At 43.8% G+C, this 20,085-nt stretch overlaps 1 protein-coding gene across 4 annotated transcripts in view; it reads left to right on the top strand.

Annotated features, from left to right (window-relative positions):
• Positions 1 to 837: 837 nt before the first annotated feature.
• LOC133933696 (sodium-driven chloride bicarbonate exchanger-like) overlaps positions 838 to 20,085 on the top strand; it is a 28,822-nt gene continuing 9,574 nt past the window's right edge. Inside the window, exons 1-12 of one of the 4 annotated variants that reach the window (XM_062380876.1) lie at positions 838 to 1,108; positions 2,535 to 2,564; positions 12,216 to 12,297; positions 14,585 to 14,728; positions 14,865 to 15,003; positions 15,171 to 15,331; positions 15,787 to 15,975; positions 17,674 to 17,762; positions 18,026 to 18,183; positions 18,264 to 18,351; positions 19,267 to 19,413; positions 19,953 to 20,053. In XM_062380876.1, coding sequence (XP_062236860.1) covers positions 1,061 to 1,108; positions 2,535 to 2,564; positions 12,216 to 12,297; positions 14,585 to 14,728; positions 14,865 to 15,003; positions 15,171 to 15,331; positions 15,787 to 15,975; positions 17,674 to 17,762; positions 18,026 to 18,183; positions 18,264 to 18,351; positions 19,267 to 19,413; positions 19,953 to 20,053 — 1,376 coding nt within the window. In that variant the 5' untranslated portion in view covers positions 838 to 1,060. Of the gene's footprint in view, positions 1,109 to 2,534; positions 2,565 to 5,554; positions 5,854 to 12,215; positions 12,298 to 14,584; positions 14,729 to 14,861; positions 15,004 to 15,170; positions 15,332 to 15,786; positions 15,976 to 17,673; positions 17,763 to 18,025; positions 18,184 to 18,263; positions 18,352 to 19,266; positions 19,414 to 19,952; positions 20,054 to 20,085 lie in introns of those variants that run through there. The other 3 variants (XM_062380874.1, XM_062380878.1, XM_062380877.1) reach the window with 3 other exon arrangements.

Here is a 20,085-nt window from a genome sequence, read left to right as displayed (position 1 = left end):
GCAATTTAACAAGCTCAAAAAATGTATATCTAGTATAGACTGCAGAAAGTACAGGCTTAATGTGTTAATTGAGTTAAGCTCAGTTTAAAAGGTACAATAAAATATAATTTGTTGAGAAAAATCACAAAATTCACATCAGCAAAAATATAAGATCTCCCAGCCCTGCACTACAGCATGTTCTCTTTCATAGCCACTGACATTCCTCTAATATACTATTTCTTGTCCATGCATGAAGATAATACACAAACATTGGGAGTATCAACTTAAACGGCCTTTTGAGTTACGTTTCTCCACTGTGACCACAAGAGGGCGCCAGAGCACCAAGATGTCCAGCAGCATCACCGTATGACGTAGAGGCTGATTCCGGGCCAATGCCGGTGCGGCATCGCGTGCTGCGGCGCTGGAATAATGATGGGACGCTTATGAGAGCATTAAAGGAGCATCTAATATCCCACAATATCATGCAATACACATTTATATCCGAGGCCTGAGTACAGTACCTGAACCTGTGCATGCATGGTGCAGGCGAGAGGTGGAGAGAATCAACATGCATGACTCAAACAAGATATTGCGAAGGTACTGCTGCAGGATTGCGTTAAGGATCTGACTCAAGTTGCAATGCAACAAAGAGATTCTGCAGAAAATTATAAATATAACAACACCATATGAATAAACAGATTGCGGAACAATCACAACACTCACTCACACCAACATACACACATACGCATGTGTGTGTCTCAACGAATACATATTTAAGCATGAGTGTGTGCGCGCATCCCTGAGCGCCTCCTCCTCATCACCGCGTCCACGGCACAACGCGTGTACAGTGAGAAGCACTAGCTCCCTCCTCCATGCGTAAATTATGTAGGGCAGGACGGGAATGCATTGTACCCCCGTTCCATTTGAGAAAAACCCCGGCCGGTGAATGTGAGCACAACCAAAAAAGGGGGAATTCAATTCTGACAAAGCCACCTTCGTCTTCTTCCTCCTCTTCTTCGTTTTGACAGAGGCGGAGTGGCGCATCACGACCTGTCTATTGTGAAGCCAAGGAGAAGAAAAGATGGACATCACGGACCAAGGAGCCCAAATGGAGCCGCTCTTACCAACGGTAAGACAACACACTCACACCTTTCACGTTCATCTACTGTTGATTCAGAAACTGAGTCTTTATGGAATTCCTCTTTAGAATAAAGCACACACAGTTTGGATGGAAGGGTCCCAACAATGTAGCTGGGATTCATTTCAATACATGCATTTCAAGATGTGCCTCATTCTGACGGCTTCTGTGTCGCCAGGACATCACAAAGGATGTTGCGCACCAAAAATTGACAAAATGGATCTTTTCACCGAGTGCACTGTTCATATACGCCTACGCCTTCTAACTGGAGGCATCAGTGATGTACTAGAGCTGGTTAAAATCTAAAATATAGTCCATGCACTATCTGAACAGTTTAATATCTATAGCAGCCAAATCATATGGTTTATCAGTCGACCCAGTTTTTATTTCTTTATGTAACCTGCTGAGGATTCAGTGCTGCAGGTACAAGATGTTGAGATGAGAACACAAGGAGACAAGACTAAAGATGTCTAATCAGATGTAATGAGATCACTATCTTTATCATTATTGTTTATTCCAGTATTTCCATCATCTCAAGTGCAGACCTGTGACGCAAGCATCCCAGAGAAAGACTTATTTCACTGAGGCAAACAGTGTAGTCCCTCCAGTGTGGCATCAGGTTGTATCACCTACAAGAAGAGTACAACACGGCTCAAACAACATCTGAGCCCACGAGCATCACATCTCAAGCACCACACACTTAGCCACTTGAGGGCAGACCCTCCTGTGGTCAGCTTCCCCTCTTTAGCATTCAGGTGTGACTGTCAGAGAAGGAAATCAGAAAAGCATATCCAGTGCCTTGGATGCACCGTGGATGCCACAGGAGGAAGAAGAGAAATATGGTTTCACCACGTTTGAAGGCAGCCATTTCTCTGGAGGCAGATCAATACTCTGCCTCTATTTGTGGACGTATCACATGAGGACTGATTTTCCATACAGCAGCAGCAGCAGCAACAGCCAGTGAGAGCTGGTGTCAGGAGCTCATGTGATGGCTGTGCTGTTTCCTCTGCAGTCTAGATGCAGTGTGGCCTGCCCCCCCCCCCCCCCCCCCAAACATCCTTCTGCCTGCGCAACAAGCAAATGCGTTGCCATGGTTTGTGTATGAGAGTATGTATTGGCATGTGAGGTGTTTGTAAGGTGAGAATCTCAGGGTCTTCACACTACACAACATGGATAAAACAACTATTGTGCCCCATTCTAGCAAGTTACCAGGTTCCCAAGGTCAGGCATCATAGTAAATTATATTTACAGCAGGAAGGCCTGTATCTGAATGCATCATTGCTGTATCTCTGAGTTCTTCCTTCCAGTTCCAGCTCACTTGTTTCCTCTTTGCTTCAGAATCCGTCATGACAGTCATACACCAACACGCCTCACTTTTGTCCCATTGACTAATTTCTTGATGTTCTTCGACTTGCAGGAACAAAGTTCCCAAGAAAATGCAGATGTGGTGAGTAGATTTCTTCACTTGGTCTATAGCCTGCAAAACAAGGTCACATTGATTTGCTGGGAAATAACAAAGATAACTCAATTGAATGAACTCCTTCAAAAAGTGGTTTTAAAACGCAGGATAAAATCATAAAAAAAAATCAATAGTTAAAGTAATAAAAACTGAAAAGAATAATGTAGAGGAGGTCATAAAAAAGGCACAGACTGTGTAGTGGTGGAACTTAAATAGTGATCATACTTTCTATATGTTTAGCAAAATCATACTTCTACCACCTTCTGGGGAAAAATGTACTTCACAGTATATGTTTATTTTACAGCTATAGTTAATTTGCAGATGGAGATTCTTGTTGTCTTCTAAAGTACTTAAATAGATATTATGTGTAGTTTTAGAAGTGTACTTTTTTTTTTACAGTGCTTCGACACTGTTACTTTAATTCTGTTTTTCTATTACTGCTGTAACAAGTGAATTTCCCCATTGTGTGGATAAATAAAGAAATCTAATCTAATCTAATCTAATCTAATATAACTCGTTGATACTCTGTCTCTAGTTTGAGGCAGGAGTAGTTTTACAGCTTTGTTTTGGTCCTTTTGTTAAGTAAAGGATCTAAATGATTTTTCCAGCTGAAGTTTTCCAGCTCAGGACAAGATGGTGAATATCCTCTTAACGTTTAAAGGGCTTCCATAGAAATTGGTGATAAGTCGATAAATAATTAAACTTAAACATGAAAGACACAGAGGCAGATAGCAGGCCGGTTGCTCTAGTTTCCTGATTGATTCCAATGGAAAAAGCCTGATTCCATTCGGCTTCTATAATCAATAATTTACAGTAGCATTGCACAACTCTATTTGGCTTGTATCTTTAATCAAGCAGCTTGTTAGGCTTTCAGAACACAATGGCTGCTGGTGTTGCTGTGCATCAAGCAGGCTGTGAACAGGATGAATAAATAATAAAAGATGATGGCAATTAAGTGGAGTACAGGCTTTGAAAAGCTCACAGGGTCTGAGAGTAAGCAGAGGCCTGAGAGGAGTTCTGATGCATGCATATCGTCTGACAAAATATTGCTTATGCAACCGTGGGCCGTGAGCCAGACTGAGGACAAGAACGAGCAAATGTCTGCCACTCACCAAACTGGGAATCCTCCACTCACTAAAACTTCATTTTTACCAACTATACTTTTATGAGGTGTCCCACTTTTTATTGCATGGTATCTAGTTATGAGTATGAGAAAGCAATATGTAGGGTAGAGATTTGTAGAAGGGCCTATTTCCAAATGTTATGGGTTACAAGTTTGCTGTGTGAGTATATCAGGTTGTTTTTTATTGATATATTTGTGAGTAGATTAAACCCTGTAACTAAGTTTCCTAATGTCCCATGCTATAGAAAATACGCTCTTAACCACCTGCAAAACCACAATGTGTCATTTAACTCGAGGCTAGTTGTTTCATTGGAGTCTAACTCGTCTATCCAGGGTACTGGTAACAACGGAGCCACAGATATGAGAGTGTTTATTATTCAGTCATTTCACTGTTCAAATAGACTCATTTCAATCTATTCATTTTATCTTTGGGAGTTTTGACTTGATTTACTTTTTTCTTGTTCCGGGTGAGAGTTTGACACTAGATCTGGATTTGTTCAGAAAAAGTTATTTGGGTCAATGCTTTGTTTATTTGAAAATATGATGAATCTGACCTGTAGGAGTTTGTTCATGCAATAGTGTATAGTCATGAAACAATCATTAATTTACTGATTACTACATTTAAGTAGTAATACTACATACCAGTAGTAGTAGCAAGTCGTAATATTTTTACGGATTTTATATAATTTTAGCCTGGATTTTAATTGAATAGATTTAAAGAACAGCTTGCCACTGCTCCCAGGACTTGTGTTTGGTGACTGTATATACGTTATCGTATATTTGTCTTTGTGTTGATCTCGACTGTCAAACCCATGATAAGGAGAACGTAAGTGGCCCCGGTCCTGGATGTGACTCGGACCTGACTGCCGTGGTCCTAATTACAACCCTGACATAAGAGCAGGCGCTCTGCCAGGCTGCCAGTTAGAGCTGGTTGAGTGGCCGGGTCAGAGAAGATCAGCGAGGATTGACGGAGGAAGTCTGCTGGAGTTGTCCGGTTGCTTGCTCTCTTGAGCGTGGTGTTCTTGGATCAGTCTGAAATCTCTGTTTGAGATCGGTGATCCCACTGTGCAGGCAGGATGCCTCCCCACCACGGCTAGGAGCCTGGACCGGCTGTGTTCCTCTCCACGGTTAATTATAGCCGTGTCAGTGGAAGAGATTGAAGAGGACATGGAGGTAGGTAGAGCGAGAGGGGAACAGAGCTGGATGGAGAGTGGGAGACACAGATGGCTAGGTGGGAGAGAGAGGATAAATTAGATGCAAATATTGTGTGAATATCTCACATAGGCCACCAAGACATCCTCAATGTAATTAACAGTCATATCAGGCAATGCAGCAGAAATACTGTAGCTGCTTGTTCCTGTTTGGAGCACACCATGTCTCCATCACACTTTTACTGACAATGCACAACTGCCAGAGCTGCTCCTTTTCCTCAGGTAGATTCTGCAGACTCACACACACATAGACACACACACACTTAAAGATACACTAACCCTGCTCCTTCTACTTGAAGTTTGTGGTGAGCACAGTCAGCTTTAAGGTTAGCAGGGGCTCTGTGAAGCTCCTCATACAAGAAGATGTTGGTCTGACTCCCTGCCCCGACCAAAGGCATCTCTTAGGTAACAGAGCCACAGAGCTCAGCAGAGCAGAACTGTGCATGGCACAGCATCAGTGATGTCACAGCTCTAATCTCTCTGGGGGGATTGGCGGATGGACGCTTGTCAGAAACAATTGATGCTACCCTGGATGAGAGTCGTGGGAGGCAGAGGGAGAGAGACGGAGGCTGAGGCAGAGCTGGAGCTGTGCTGAGCTCCCTGCTCGTGGTTTTTATGCTGCGCCCGTGGTGCTTTCGGAGCGAGGTTGCCGGCACACTCCAGCAGGGGATGGAAGAGCTAAGGGGAGGGGGCTGAGGAGTGGATAGGATTTGACTTGCGAGCTCCACAGACAAGCTGACTCTGTCTTTCTTCGCTATTCTCTCTTACTCTTCGCACACAATCCCAGACGCATTCTCTGAGCTCAGACTGGGGCTCCGGCCCTGAGCCTTAGCCTCTCATATTACCATTGCCGCTAACACAAGGGGAGTTAGCGGGCACCCTGCCCCAACCTTTAGGAGACATCATGCTTTCAGTGGACCATGCTAAAGGATTTAAGTATCAGGTAGGTTACTTTAACTTTGCACTCAAACGTATTCAGTCTGCAGGAGGGTGAGCATTTTTTCGACTTTCTTGCAATTCAAATAGTAATTAGTTCAGCACCAGAGACTTTACTTGATATTGTTATCAAGCATCATAATGCATTTGTTTCTGGTTGAGTTTCAACCATATCATTATGCACTATTAATGTGACATGGAACATAAGCTGGGGGATAAACAATACTTACTGGAAAAGAAGCTTGCATGTGATCCCTTACATTTTATTTATAGACCGTTTTTGTCATTTTAATGCATGTATAGAAATCAGGCTGTGGGAGGGTTGGCTCCTGTGCTGCAGAGACGCCAGTTGTGCTGCAATGCAAAAGGTCCCGAGGAGGTTGGCTGACAGATGGGACTGTCACTCTGGGGTCAGAGTGGAGCTTACACCCGCTGCACTGACCCCGGTGATCTCTGAGGGACAACTGGGTGAACAAAAGCCAGGGACACCGGATTTATTGGTCACATGTAAAGAATCTTTTATTTTTGTGCTGTTGGGACATGCAGAGAGTTCGCCAACTGTCTTGAAATCCCCCAAAACATCTTACCCTCCCTACCTTTTTCTCATCTCCCTTTGTCCGACAAGGTTATAGAGAGGCGATGATGTAGAGATGATCCCAGGGTACTGTACTTTGCATATTCTTCCCTGTGATGCTGCCGATGCTGATCCCGCTGCCATTGCCACGGTAACCATGGCCATCTGTAGGGATGAAAACCACGACAACAGAGGCAGACAGCCAATCAGAATGCTTGTACAACTGCTGATAATCCATCTTCTCTCTTAGCTGGCAGCAAGCTATAGAACCATTCTGCCTCTGAGCTCATGTGGAAAGTCCAGTACAGCAGATTGAAAGTAAACAGATTTACATTAAGACCCACTCTAATGGATTTAGCATGAAATGCCACGTGCATGTGGAGAATGGACGTAACTTACACCATCCCATCGAATATGATTTTTAGCTCACACCTCCTGGCCTAGATCTCACCGCATAGTGATGTAAACATCCATCATCCCTGCTGTTGTGAGAACCTCAGGAGAGATCCCTGCAGAACATAGAATCCAGGTCACCTATCTGCTTCCCACTGCGAGATATGATGATGGACACAGATTCCTGGAGAGGAGCTTGGGAGAATCAATAGGCCTGTGATCTATCCTGGCCAAGAAAATGGAATATAAGCCAGTGTTGACACTTGAAGACAACCTCTGTGTTGTTTTATACGAGGCTAGGCAGGAAGAATAACATCACTGGACGGTTCATACACCCTGACGGTGTTGAGTTTGCTGAAGTTATTTTTCCATTATGCCTTTTGTTTTCATTCCCATGCACTGGTAGAAATCTGACGGTTACACTCGAGTTTTACTTTCGTTTTTGTTTTGGACTGAGCCTCATTCCACATTGGAATCACTGTATCTCTGATGCTGAAAGCCAAAGCTCTGGTTTCTGTTTACATCAATTTACCAGGCTCTTGAGTCTGTGCCTCCTGAGTCATAAACGTGAAGCTGTAATGATTCTGTCATGTATTTTTTCTGCAGTTTGCTTGAATTCATAATTAGGATTTTCAAAGGATCGGCTTGTAAAGTCACCTCTCCTAATCTGCCACATACTCAAATTTCAAGCAATATTGTGTCGTAAACCTGTTTCACTTCACTTCAGTCATGTTTACATTTGCAAAGTAAAGCCAACATACTGATAATTCTAATATATCAGTTGAGAGCAGCCATTGAGACAATGTTATCTGATTGCTACCCAAACATGGCACCATACTTGATTAATTTAGCCAAAAGTGACACAGTAATCAAGAGTGAACTGATAGACTTTCAATTCGCTCTCTCAGTCACCTAGCGTTGACTGTGGGAAATATAAGGTAGACTTTATTGTCGAGTAATCAAGAGTACAAGCAGCTCTGACTTTATTAGACCCTCACCGGCTCCTAAAAGCCCCTCTCCTTCATACTCCACATCCACTTTACCGCTGTAGGAGACATTATGCAACCGGTTTCAGGGGTAACTCAGGCTTCATCTGTAAAACCAGGGGAGTGCTCCTTCCAATGAAAACAATGTCTCAGGTCATTACAAGTACAGTGGTCAGTACAGTAGCTTCTCGCTGTGCACTGCTGAGACAAGCCGGATTACAGTGGCATGCTCGTTTTGAGGTTCAGAGCTGCTGCAGGGTGGTATGCACGTGAGGGAATGCTGACTGGGCCGTCACTTTGGGAGCTACTCAGCCGAGTGGCATTCGCTCATAACTCTATCATCACACAGGGGTCAGAGTCGTGCAATAAACTTGAACAAGCTGGAACCAGAACATGCTGTGGACGAGATTTAGAGATGTGAGGTGGAGAGATTCTCGTCAGAGCAGGATGATGGAATGGCATCGTCTGAGTTCAGACGGGTCACTTTCACTGTTGTCTGGGTTTATTTTGGGACTGAAGGTCTATCAATTGTACAGAATCATGCTGCGGGTACAGTGTCCTTTGTCCAATGACAGGTCAGGAACATCAGTAGCTCTAACCACAGTTGGTAGGATGATCATGTGTATGTGCACAAAGACAGCATGTTCTATCGTTCTATTGCTTTCCCACAATGGTTGTTATTTTGCTCTGGTCACCTTCAGTCACCAGATGTCTTCACAAAAGCTCAGTTTGGGTTAGGGCCGGCGGTCCGGAGATACTGAGGACATGGTGGCTTTGTTGGACATTTTAGGGAAATCACTCAATCCAAAAACTCATTAGGCAGAGTGGTCGGGGCTCGGACCACACGTGCAGCTCTCTGAGGCGTGGATCAGGGGCTCAGAGGTGTCAGATGAGTCCGTTTAGAAATGGGCCCAGTGTGTGAGCTGTAATGCATTACTTGGTCACACACTGCAGTAATGTGATTACTTTTCCAGGAAGCAATAGTATAAGGGATTTGTATAGGTTCATTTATAGAGCTGCAGGACAGCCAGTAAATTGTAGGACTGTCTTAGTATTTTACCACAATTCCTTTTCCCCTTGTTCCCTCAAGAAACTGTGACTGCTTCTATAAAGTCCTGAATTAAGGGTCTGAATATTTTACTAATGAAATCTTCAACACAATTAAGGGTTTACCAAATGTGTTGAAACCTCCACTTGTAAAACCCTCGGCAAAGAACACTGATGCTACTGCAGGATATTGACGTTAAAGCAGAATGTGCCTTGAATTAAAATTAGATGAAGCCTTTGTCTTGAAGGTCACGATGCCCTCCTCACCATCACTGCACAAATGCAGGCGCTGTGCTCACACACAATAACACACGTGCACGATGCAACATAACAGTGTGTGACATTAAAGCATCCCCTGCTCTTGGGTTCATGACAGGCCCGGAGCCTTTTGCTCTCGTCCTCTGTGTGCTGCTCATTCATCCACACGGCTCCTCCCCATCACACCACGCTCCCTGCAGACGAGCTGTGTGCATTAACATGCCTATGCATGATGTGTGACACACCACAGCTTCCTTTGTATCGAATCTGTACATATACATAGTTTGTGTAGCACTAGTGTAAGTACACACAGAAAACAATCAATTACCTGCAAAGGAAAGAGGATTTACAATGAAAAAACACTTCAAGGTGAACATGTGTAGACGTCATTTACGTTCATGTGTCTATTCATCATGCCTGGTCACATGTCTGCCCCTCCTCCACCTCTCCCATCCTGACTCCCCTGGAGTCTTGGTCACATGCTTGCTGCTCCCGTTCGCCCTGAAGCCTTCCTCACCAACCAGCGGACCAACCGAGAAACAACTGATTTAATTCACTCGCCGCAGTGCATGCAGGGCCCTCCATTGCTGATCCTGTGGTTAGAGACAAGGTTTTATCCCGCCATAAAGGCTGGCAGATTAATCTCAACCCAGATTGGTAAGCCTGGGATGTGGCTCTCTGGGCTGGTCTGGGGTCAGCAACATGAGGTGGAGGAACCAGTGTCTATAAATAGATGTAGGGACCTGCAGGCGGGAGATTCTGTCTCATCTGTCATGCTGAGCAGGGTAAAGCCTTGTTTGGGACCAAACAGAGAGGTGCACAGTATCAGGCTTAGAAATATCAGATATCACATTACTTCTGATAAACTGTTGTAACTGAAGAGAGAGAAAAAGATACAGAGAGGAAGCCATTAGGGGAAAAAAGGTTGATTTTATTCTGCTACATTCACAGTTTTCAAGATAACTCCTCATTTGTTGTTTGTTGTTAACAATCATGCGTTTCTAGAGAGAGGGGGCGAAAGCCGTAAGGATGTCATGCACAATAATGTCTGCATCAGTGAATAGCAGAATATAGCATGCAGATGGCAGACAATTGATTTCTGGCCTATTCCTGCAGAATATGCAGGAACAATGTCAAAATAATTTAAATGTGTGTCCCTTGTAAAGTGTCATCACATCACACGATCGCACACAATAATTATTATCATGACAACAAATGAAGCGTTGAAATTGAGGAAACACAATGTAAAATACAAAATCAACAGTGGCAGTGGAGAGTTAAATATAAAAATTAGACTTAAGTCGATAAGCCTGTTGTCCAGGTGCATGCTGGAAGGCTTTCCTCAAAGGATGCTACAGCATTTAAATGTCATTGTCTGTGTTGTTGTTTATTGCTGCGACAATTGTCTCTACTTTACGCCATTAGAATCCAGAAAAAAAGTATTGTGCCTTCTGGGGTTGTTTCTTTATATGGATGTACTGTATGTACAAGCTGGTGTACAACAGGTGAGAGTGACTGTATGTTAGTCTATTTATCAGTATGTGATGATAAACATGCACACGTGTATTTTCTTGCTCATACGGACAGTTCTAAGGCGTACAGGTCGGACAGCAGAGTGGTGGCAGGATGCAGGATGGACATCAGAGGCTCCACGCTGTCCTAATTCAGTGCATTGCAACAGTGGTTTTCAAAGCCTCATCCTGTTGCCATCTGGTTGTTTTCTCCTTATTGGAGCTTTGGACTGCGCACCAGCTGAATGTAGTTGTGTGTAGTACTACAAACAGGGAGACACTGTGTGTTGCTGAGGCCGACTGAGTTTCCCTGGGGACTTGCACGGTCAACCAGTGGTGCCAGCCCTTCAGTCCTCTCCCAGGCTTGTCACAGACACTCACTAGCATCTGCAGTCACGGCCACAAGGGCAGATTCTAGAGTTCTAGACATTTTCCTGGTGTTGTGAACAAGTCAGATCTGCAGAATCTCCTGCTGCGCTCTTCATATGTGAAAGACCAACTTTGGAAATGCCTGGACCCAACAATCCAGAACCTATTCAGTACTGACCACAACAATGAGATAATTTCTGTCTCTCGGATTACCACTAACCGCCTGCCAGGGGAAAACTAGGGAACATCTGTCTTAAGAGAGTTGATGCTGAATCCTCAAGTGAGCCTGAGTGTGTGTGGTCGCCTGTTCTCTACGAGGGACTGAATGTAATGTCCCTGTATACAGTAAGCCCATCATGTCGGCTCTCAGCATCTGTCCACACACTCTTGTGATACGCTGGCTTGTTTCTCACGTGTTTGTCCATGTGTGCGTCTGCGTGTGTGTGTTAGAGACTTTGTCGTACCACCAGTTGCTTAATCACAATGGATCAGAGATTGGAGGCCAGTGTCAGCCCTAATCCTCATATGTTTTAGCCCTCAGTTTATCATGTGCGTGACTATTAATTATTCTATTAATTAAAAAACGTAAAAGCCACTTGTTGTCAAAGACGATTCCCTCATTCTTTTGATGTGAATGCTATTAACAGTGTGAACTAACCAGGAGAAGCACTATGTTGCACTCGTCAGCACCAGTCTTGGTTCCCTGCACTCCACACATCCATGTGCATCGCTCTCCCTCCAGAGAAACCCGTCCTGCCAGAGATGTGGGAGGCGAAGCGTTTACCTCCAGGCTCACGCACAAAACTGAGTTCTTGTCGGAGCCATGACTCGAAAACTGTGTAGTCTGCCACTCAGCAGATAAGCGTGGCCTTCTCACGTTGTGATTGGCTGCCTTTTGTTGCCATGGTGACAGTCGATGGAAGTTAGCCTTGTAATGCTGAGTTTCTGTGTGTGTGTGTGTTATTTTTTTTGTGTGTGTGTGTGTTTTTGTATGCTCATTCAGGACATGTCCTCCCAGTGAGGAGAAGGGGGGCGGGGCAGTTTCCTCTTATGTAATGACAGATGATAAAATACTCACATTGACTGTTGGCACTGGTTACTCATGTGGTTCATGTATTAACTCTATATATGTTGGGAGTGTGTATGTCTCTCTGTGTTTGTGTGTTTGTGCTTAGTAACAGCCTCTTGTCTCTCTCTCTCTCTCTCTGTGTTTGTGTCCCCCCCCCCATAGAGAACTGATGAGGAGGCGGTGGTGGACCGCGGGGGCACACGCTCCATGCTCAACACCAACTTTGAGAAAGAAGAGCTCGAAGGTAAAACCCATAAGTGATTTTTACTTTATTAAGTTTAGACACGTTGTTAGAGTTGCAAAGTTACAGGACACACAATCTCTAACAGTTGTTGATCCCATGTTCCCCACAATGTAAGATCTAGGGCAAAAAATATCACTTTTATACTCCATGAGAGGCGAAGGTGACTCAGACGGATGCATCAGCTTTTTTTTAATCAATGCATAATCTCCTCTTCTATTGTGGGTAGTATGGGGAGGGGGATATGTCCTAGATTGACCTTGCTTTTTGGGAAAGGCATTTTTAGGAAACAAATTATAACTGAAACCATTAGGACTCCTTCTCATATAATACTCTGACAACAAGGCAAAGGTGTCACTCTGGTTCTGACACAGGGTGAGATGGGTGCTTTCATCTCCAGGACACTAAACGTTTGTCAATGGTTTCTGTAATGTCTAGTCTGACGTGCAGGAGAAGGACCATGCTGTAAAATGGTTAAAAAAGAGAAAGCATACGTGGTTTTGAAGAATAAAGTCCTTTGCACATCAACAGTGACAGTGACAGGAAAAGAGAAAAGACATGCCATCAGCAGTATAGGTCAGGCCTGGAGGAGGAGTGCTATTTTTGTACAGTCCTCCACTCATGAGTCGTGCCTCATGAACTCGGCTCCGCTACCTTATTGTTCCTGTCCGCCGGAATGGGCCTTTTATTGTGAAATTCATTTGCAAAGTCAGCCTCTCCTCCTCCCTCTCTGTCCACGTACATAATTTACCAGGTGCTAACAGCAATTTGCTCCGGATGGTCGCTTCCACTGCAGGACAGGCTCTGACAGAGTGAGACACACTCCCTTACTACAAATGTGTTTTGACATTTTTTCATTACGCTACCGTAAAACCCACTTAACCTTCATCCTGGATTTCTTTTGGCGAAGGACCCTGCATCAGCGACTGTCTTTACAGATGTCACTGTGCTCTGAGGGGATTTCCTACTACTACTATGTGCATTGCTCAATTCTGGTTAGTGAGCCATGATGCGATTAGTGACGTCTCCAAGCAAGTGAAAACAATTTAAGGTATTCACATATATTTTATCCTTAGACTAAAATGAACATAGACATGACATCCTTGATTGAAATACAAGACTAATTTCAAAATTGAATGAGTAAAAAGTCATGATATTTCGAGAAATACTTAAGTATAACTTCACAACATGCTCCACATTCCTCATTTAACACAGACGACAAACTGATCTGCAGTTGTTTCCCCTCTAACATGACACATAGCATAAAATAAAGAAAAAACTCTGTTCTCTGTTTTCACCTATATCTGGCCCTACTACTCCTGAACATGAAATTGCTCTGGGTATTGTTCAGTTTGGTGTCACATTATGCTGGACGCTGTGGCGCCTCATACGGTGTACGAGTCAGATAAAGAGAACAGGGCGCCGATAGTCTTGTCTGTGTCCGGCCTCTGAGTCAAGGGCCGGCGGGAAGGAAGCAGCAGTCGGGCAGATCGGACGGAATTAAAAGAGGAGAAAGTCAACTCGGATTAATTTCACGCTGACCCCGAGGATGCACACTTCACACACACACACACACACACACACACACACACACACACACACACACACACACACACACACACACACACACACAGCAGAGGAAGGTCTTTGTGCTCACATTAATATCCTTGCAGAATCCCAGCCTCATTATTTGTTCTGTATTAATTTACAATGACAAATAATGTCATCAAATTTCAAAATCCATTTCTGTATCCTCAAAGAAAACAATAGCTCCTTGTTTAGACACACGATGAGAAGGAGTCGCGGTTTATTATGTTGCTCACGCTCTCATTTTATCCTGTCGCGAAATTTTTTACCTTTCACCAAGTCGACATCTGCAAGAGTTAACAGCGAGCTACAGATTTATTCCCTTTCCAATGAGTATAAGGGGAATTAAACGATGTAGGAAGCTTCCTTGAATGGGATAAAGTGATCACACCTCTGGCTTCTGCTACTGAGGAAGAAGTGGCCTTGGATATATAATAATAAGATATTGAGACACTTTATTAATTATCTTGCTATAAACAGGGGTCTGAGGCAAATCAGTACCTCCATTGTAATTAAGTTGCAAGGACATGTTTCCAGTTATCCACTTTTATGTATCCATCTTCATAATGGAACATTCCTTCAATAAAATGTCTCTGACTGAAAGATTCTTGAATTCCTCAAACAAAGTAATCACCGTGCTTTATTTAAAGCTCCTCAAAAAGTGTGCAGACTGAAGGACAGACTGAAACTTGTTTTTCTCTAGGTCACCGCACTCTCTACATCGGGGTCCATGTGCCCCTGGGCAGGAGGTCGCACCGACGTCACCGCCACCACGGACACAGACACAGGAAGAGGTCCAAGGAGAGGGACTCCTCGGCCGAGGATGAACGAGAATCCCCCTCGCACAGTAGGTCTCAGGAATGGACAGAAGCATGCGCATGTTTAAGGAAACATTTACACCAAACTATTTGACGATTCCATATTCTTTCCTCCTCCTTTCCCAATCAACACTCGTCCTCCGCTTGTCCCGCTCGCTGCAGCAGACACACCAGCCCAGAGGGTGCAGTTTCTCCTGGGGACAGAGGATGGGGACGAGGAACACATCCCCCACGCCCTGTTTACCGAGCTGGATGAAATCTGTCTCAGGGAGGGAGAGGACGCAGAGTGGAAAGAGACAGCCAGGTATGACAGCTGTGGCGTCCTCTGTTGAACCTGAGACTTTGATTCTGTTTATGAGAGAAAGCTTTTATGATGCAGCTTTTATTATAGCTTCATAGCCACCAGGATGAGTCATCTACTAATATTTGGAAAAGACATATAAAAGTTCTTTCTTTTGTTTTTCTGTGCAGGTGGTTAAAGTTTGAGGAGGATGTGGAGGATGGCGGTGAGCGGTGGAGTAAACCATATGTAGCCACTCTGTCTCTACACAGTCTTTTCGAGCTCCGCAGCTGCATCATGAACGGCACTGTGATGCTGGACATGAGGGCCAACTCGCTGGAGGAGATTGCAGGTAAACTCTCAGGGGCTGAAACGTGTATCTCCCAAAATCCTGTGCATCTCAGTGGATAAACCTAGAGCATGACTGTGGAGTTCCTCGATTCAGGATTTGTAACAACATGGACCAGATCAGCAGATTCTATTTAAATTTAGCTTGACTGAGGATAAAAAATGCTACAGGCTCATTTGACCTGGTTTAGGAGGGAATTAGGGAACTGTGTGTTAGTTTTTGAGGGCATCTGATTGTAGGAGAAACTGTGCTGTTGTAGAGGTCTGCTGAACTGCAATGAAATCAGCAACAGTGGGTTGGTTTTTTGTTGTTGAAATAATCAGCTTAGCATTGCTCGCTGCCGCACCGGAGCACACACTGTCACGAGTCACCTCTGTGAATCTCCAATGAAGTGTTTAAAGAGTAATGTGGAGGCCTTCATCTGTGTGTGTATGTGTTTTGCTTGTTTCTTTTCTCAGACATGGTTCTGGATCAGCACGAGGCGTCGGGCCCCGTCGGTCAGGATGCCAGGAAGAGGATCCGCGAGGCCCTGCTCAAACAGCACCACCACCAAAACCACAAGAAACTGGCCAACCGCATCCCCATTGTCCGCTCCTTTGCTGATATCGGCAAGAAGCAGTCAGAACCTCATTCCATGGACAAGAATGGTGAGCATATGGTCTGAACGCACCTGTATATTACCAGATCTCTGCTCTTCCATGGTGACCATATATATGTTGTTGTGTGTAAACATGTACACAGTATTTTCCATGTTTATGTTGTAATCCTCTGCATGATTTTTCCAGTGTGCCCATCTGTGACTTGCTGTTTTACTGCTACTTGATATCTCATTTTCTCCTCTTGTGTTTTTCCATGTTTGTGTGTTTGTTCTCGTCTGCTGTTTTCTGCATGTGTGTGTGTACTTAACCAGTAAATGGCCTCTATTATCAAACCATAAAATCTCCCAAACAGCCTGAAAAAACACTCCCCAGGGACGCTTCACCCATAAGAGCCTTTTCCTGCGGGGCATGGCCCCAGTGCTGCATGCCATGTCTGTCCAACCCTCCATCAACTTTGAGCTCCTCCAGGAGCCATGGCAACATGACCCCAGACGTACCCTTTGGAGATACCAAGGTCAAACGTCTCAGTGTTCTACATGCAGTCGCACAAGGCTACTGTCCCATCACACAAGAAGACACAGAGCTGGAGATTTGCACAGGCAACCAGGATGCCTCAGCAGACGCTATGCACTAAAAGTCCAGAGATAGTAGTAGTTGTAGTAAAAAGAAGACATTGCAAGAGGAGAGTATCATCATGAGAGGTTGAAAATGGTTTATGTGCAGTCAAGAATAGAGAAAAACGGGGGATGGGGCAGGCTCGACCAATCAGGAGTCATGTTAGTATTCACTAACATGGAGGAGGAAGGATGAGCTGTTGTGTCCAGTCAGGGCTTGTGCAGTATGTCTGTTTTCATGATGATGCTTTCCGCCTAAAGCCACTGTCGACAGTATGTGAGATCCTTAAACCCATATATGAGAATTAGGAATCATATTCTAAACTAAACTTATTACAAATAATGGAAGTTATGCACAATATCTGCACCATCCTTTAGGACTTAAAGAAATAGTTAAACATTTCATAAATATGCTTATACCCTTGTACAGAGGAAGATTGATACCAGTCTGCATGTCTGTTTGCTAAATATGAAGCCTGCACCTTTCAGGCTACCAATATAACATCTAGTTTTGTTATTGTAAATATAAGTGCACGTGCATTTTGCAGATTTGGCTCTAGCTTCATATTTAATTTACAGCTATGAGTCAAGAAAGTGAAAAAGCATATTTTCAAAATGTCAAACTATTGCTTTAAATTAAGTATTTTTTCACCCTCACTGAAAAGCCTTCCCTTAACATTTACTCAAACGGCTTCACATCACAAGACACGATGTTAGGAGCAATCTTTGACTTGTTTCAGCAAAACTAAAATCAATGGAATAAGCCATTTAAATGAACACAAATAAGACCTTTAATGGACATTTTATGAAAGAAAGTTAAAGATTGCACCTCATGTAGATTGATTGGGAATTATTTAGTCTAAGTTTGAATTAAAATCACCTCTGATCTTTCACATGATCCCTTAATATTTAACTAACACAGCAGGTACACGTTGAAAAAAAGGTACAACATTGCATCTTTTGTTAATGGGAGGCAGCACGTACAACAAAAGTCCACGTTGTACCATGTTTTTCCGGAGAATGTAACTGTACCTTGCAGTCACTCACTGGAGACTTTAGTCTTTGTGTGGGAACGTAGTGTTGTGATAGGCTGAACGTTGATATGCTGTTGGTTTCCCGCTCTGCCCGACAGGCCAAACGGTCTCACCTCAGTCCCAGCCGGCCAACAACGAGGGCAAACAGGACGTCAGCCGAGAAAACAGTGCTGTGGACTTCAGCAAGGTGAGAGCAGACCCACTGCTGATCCTGCTGTTTATCCACTGACACTGATAGCTCTGGCTATTTAACCAAGATTGGGTTACCAGTCTTTCCATGGGAAACTGACAAGAATTCAACAGGAGTAAAGATTATTTTCTTTTCTTTTATTGTGTGTGTGGAACGTCAGATCCAGATTTTATTTAGAATTTGTATATCGACCTCTATATCAAACATTTATCCTGATTTCTTGTACAAAAGGTGTTTTTGTTTTTCTTTCTTTCTCACAGATTGACCTCCACTTCATGAAGAAGATCCCTCCCGGTGCTGAGGCGTCCAACGTCCTGGTGGGGGAGCTGGAATTCCTCGACCGCCCCGTTGTGGCTTTTGTCCGTCTGTCCCCCGCCGTGCTGCTCAACGGCCTGGCTGAGGTTCCCATCACCACCAGGTAATACACAGATCTCATCTCCTTTCTTTATTGTATCTTGACAGATGTCTTGAAAACACGTTTTCCTCTGTGGTTGACAGGTTTCTTTTCATCCTGCTTGGCCCTCTGGGAAAAGGTCCACAGTATCATGAAATTGGCCGGTCTATTGCCACGCTGATGACTGATGAGGTGAGGCATGTGATGCAAAAACATCAAGGTTCAAATTGCAAAAAGGGCAAAACTAATATATCAACCTGATTGAAACAGGTTCTTTGTGTTTTGTTTTTGAGTGGAATAAATGTTCTGGGATAAAAAATGCCACATTTCTTTCTTAAATACATTAGAGTGTAAAGTAAAAGAAAGTGGATAAACTTAAGAGACTCAAATATACACTAACTGTGCTAAACAAGTAGAACACTTGAGTACATGTAGTTTCCAATGTTTACTTACTGTTGAAGAAGAGCAAGAGATGTGAGCTGCACGTCTCCCAAGATGGTTTGGTATTTGGTTAAAGAGTCAATATTCAAAGATGTGTCCCAAACAAGGAATATTAATAGTCAGATATTTTTACATTTAGTTTGATGGTTATATAAGGGATTATTATGGTTTGGGGGGAAAAGAGAAAGGAAAAACATCCCAGGTTTTTATTTTTCTCTTAGCCCGGGTTTCTCAGCAGAGCACGACCTGAATACGTGACAGGATTTCCCACTGAGCAGAAATTAGCTAATGTTACTGACCACCGCCACAGCCAGATGTTACCTTCTCCCTGGCTGCAGGCCCTGTGGGGTGTATGAAAATAGAAGTATATGGATGTGAGCCTACTGGGAAGGAGCTGTACTGATCCATGTGTGCATTGGTTTTCAGCAAACGCAGTCTGCATTCTATTTAAATAAATTGTTCACTATTCATGAAAAACAAATGACATTTCAGATTCTCAAAAGCACCTTATTCCTCTGAAGATTCATTCTCTGTGATAATATTCTGAATATTTTCTTTATCATTATGTTTGGGGAGAGGAATACTTCACTACGTCTGTAGAACACGGACGATCATTACATAAAAGGTTTCTCGAAAATCATCATCTCACCCTCATCTCCTCCACAGGTTTTCCACGATGTTGCGTACAAAGCCAAAGACAGGAACGACCTGGTGGCCGGCATCGATGAGTTTCTGGACCAGGTGACGGTGTTGCCCCCTGGAGAGTGGGACCCCTCCATCAGGATAGAGCCTCCCAAAAATGTGCCCTCTCAGGTGTGTGCTTCTTATATTAGAAAAATGAATGTGGAAACTTGTGGAAGTTGTTTTTCTTTATTCTTTTAATAATATGACTTTATTATCATTTTATTATCTCTTTTATTCCCATAACGGTAGTTTATTGTCTGACATGCTTCGCTTCTGCCACTCAAAAAGTGAAAGCACACAACGCCCCATTTTGTGTCTGCTCAGAGTCTGAGCTTCTCTCCATATATGACTGTTCCTCCGTGATGCGGCCTTCTTCTCCGTGCCGCCTGCTGAGCAATGTTTAAACATCGGGCTTCTCCTGCTTTGATGCTGCTCCCCAGGGTTCTGCTCTCAATCCTCCACAAAACAGTAGTTATTTTTTCCTCCGTTAGTTATTTGGCTGTGATTTGAAAACCATCCGCCATCTTGTTGGGGATAGAATCTCTCAGAGAGCTGCTAGAAAAAGGAATGAGTTTGTTCCAGGTCTAATTTAAAGGCCTGTGATCTTTGTTATTGTCCTTATGATAACGGCCGCTGAGAGTTGACTGACAGCGATCTTAACCACACAGGAAAAGCGTAAGCTTCCTCCCGTTCCCAACGGTGTGACGGATCTTGGAGAGTTGGAGGATCACGGAGGGCACGGTGGCCCTGAGCTGCAGCGCACAGGGAGGTAAGTGTTCGAGACCCACAGCACCATCGGTG

Source organism: Platichthys flesus, chromosome 22 (assembly GCF_949316205.1).
Source record: "Platichthys flesus chromosome 22, fPlaFle2.1, whole genome shotgun sequence".
NCBI classification, from domain to species: Eukaryota; Metazoa; Chordata; class Actinopteri; order Pleuronectiformes; family Pleuronectidae; genus Platichthys; species Platichthys flesus.
The sequence above is the reverse complement of the archived record's forward strand: the minus strand, read 5'-3'. Positions and strand labels throughout refer to the sequence as shown.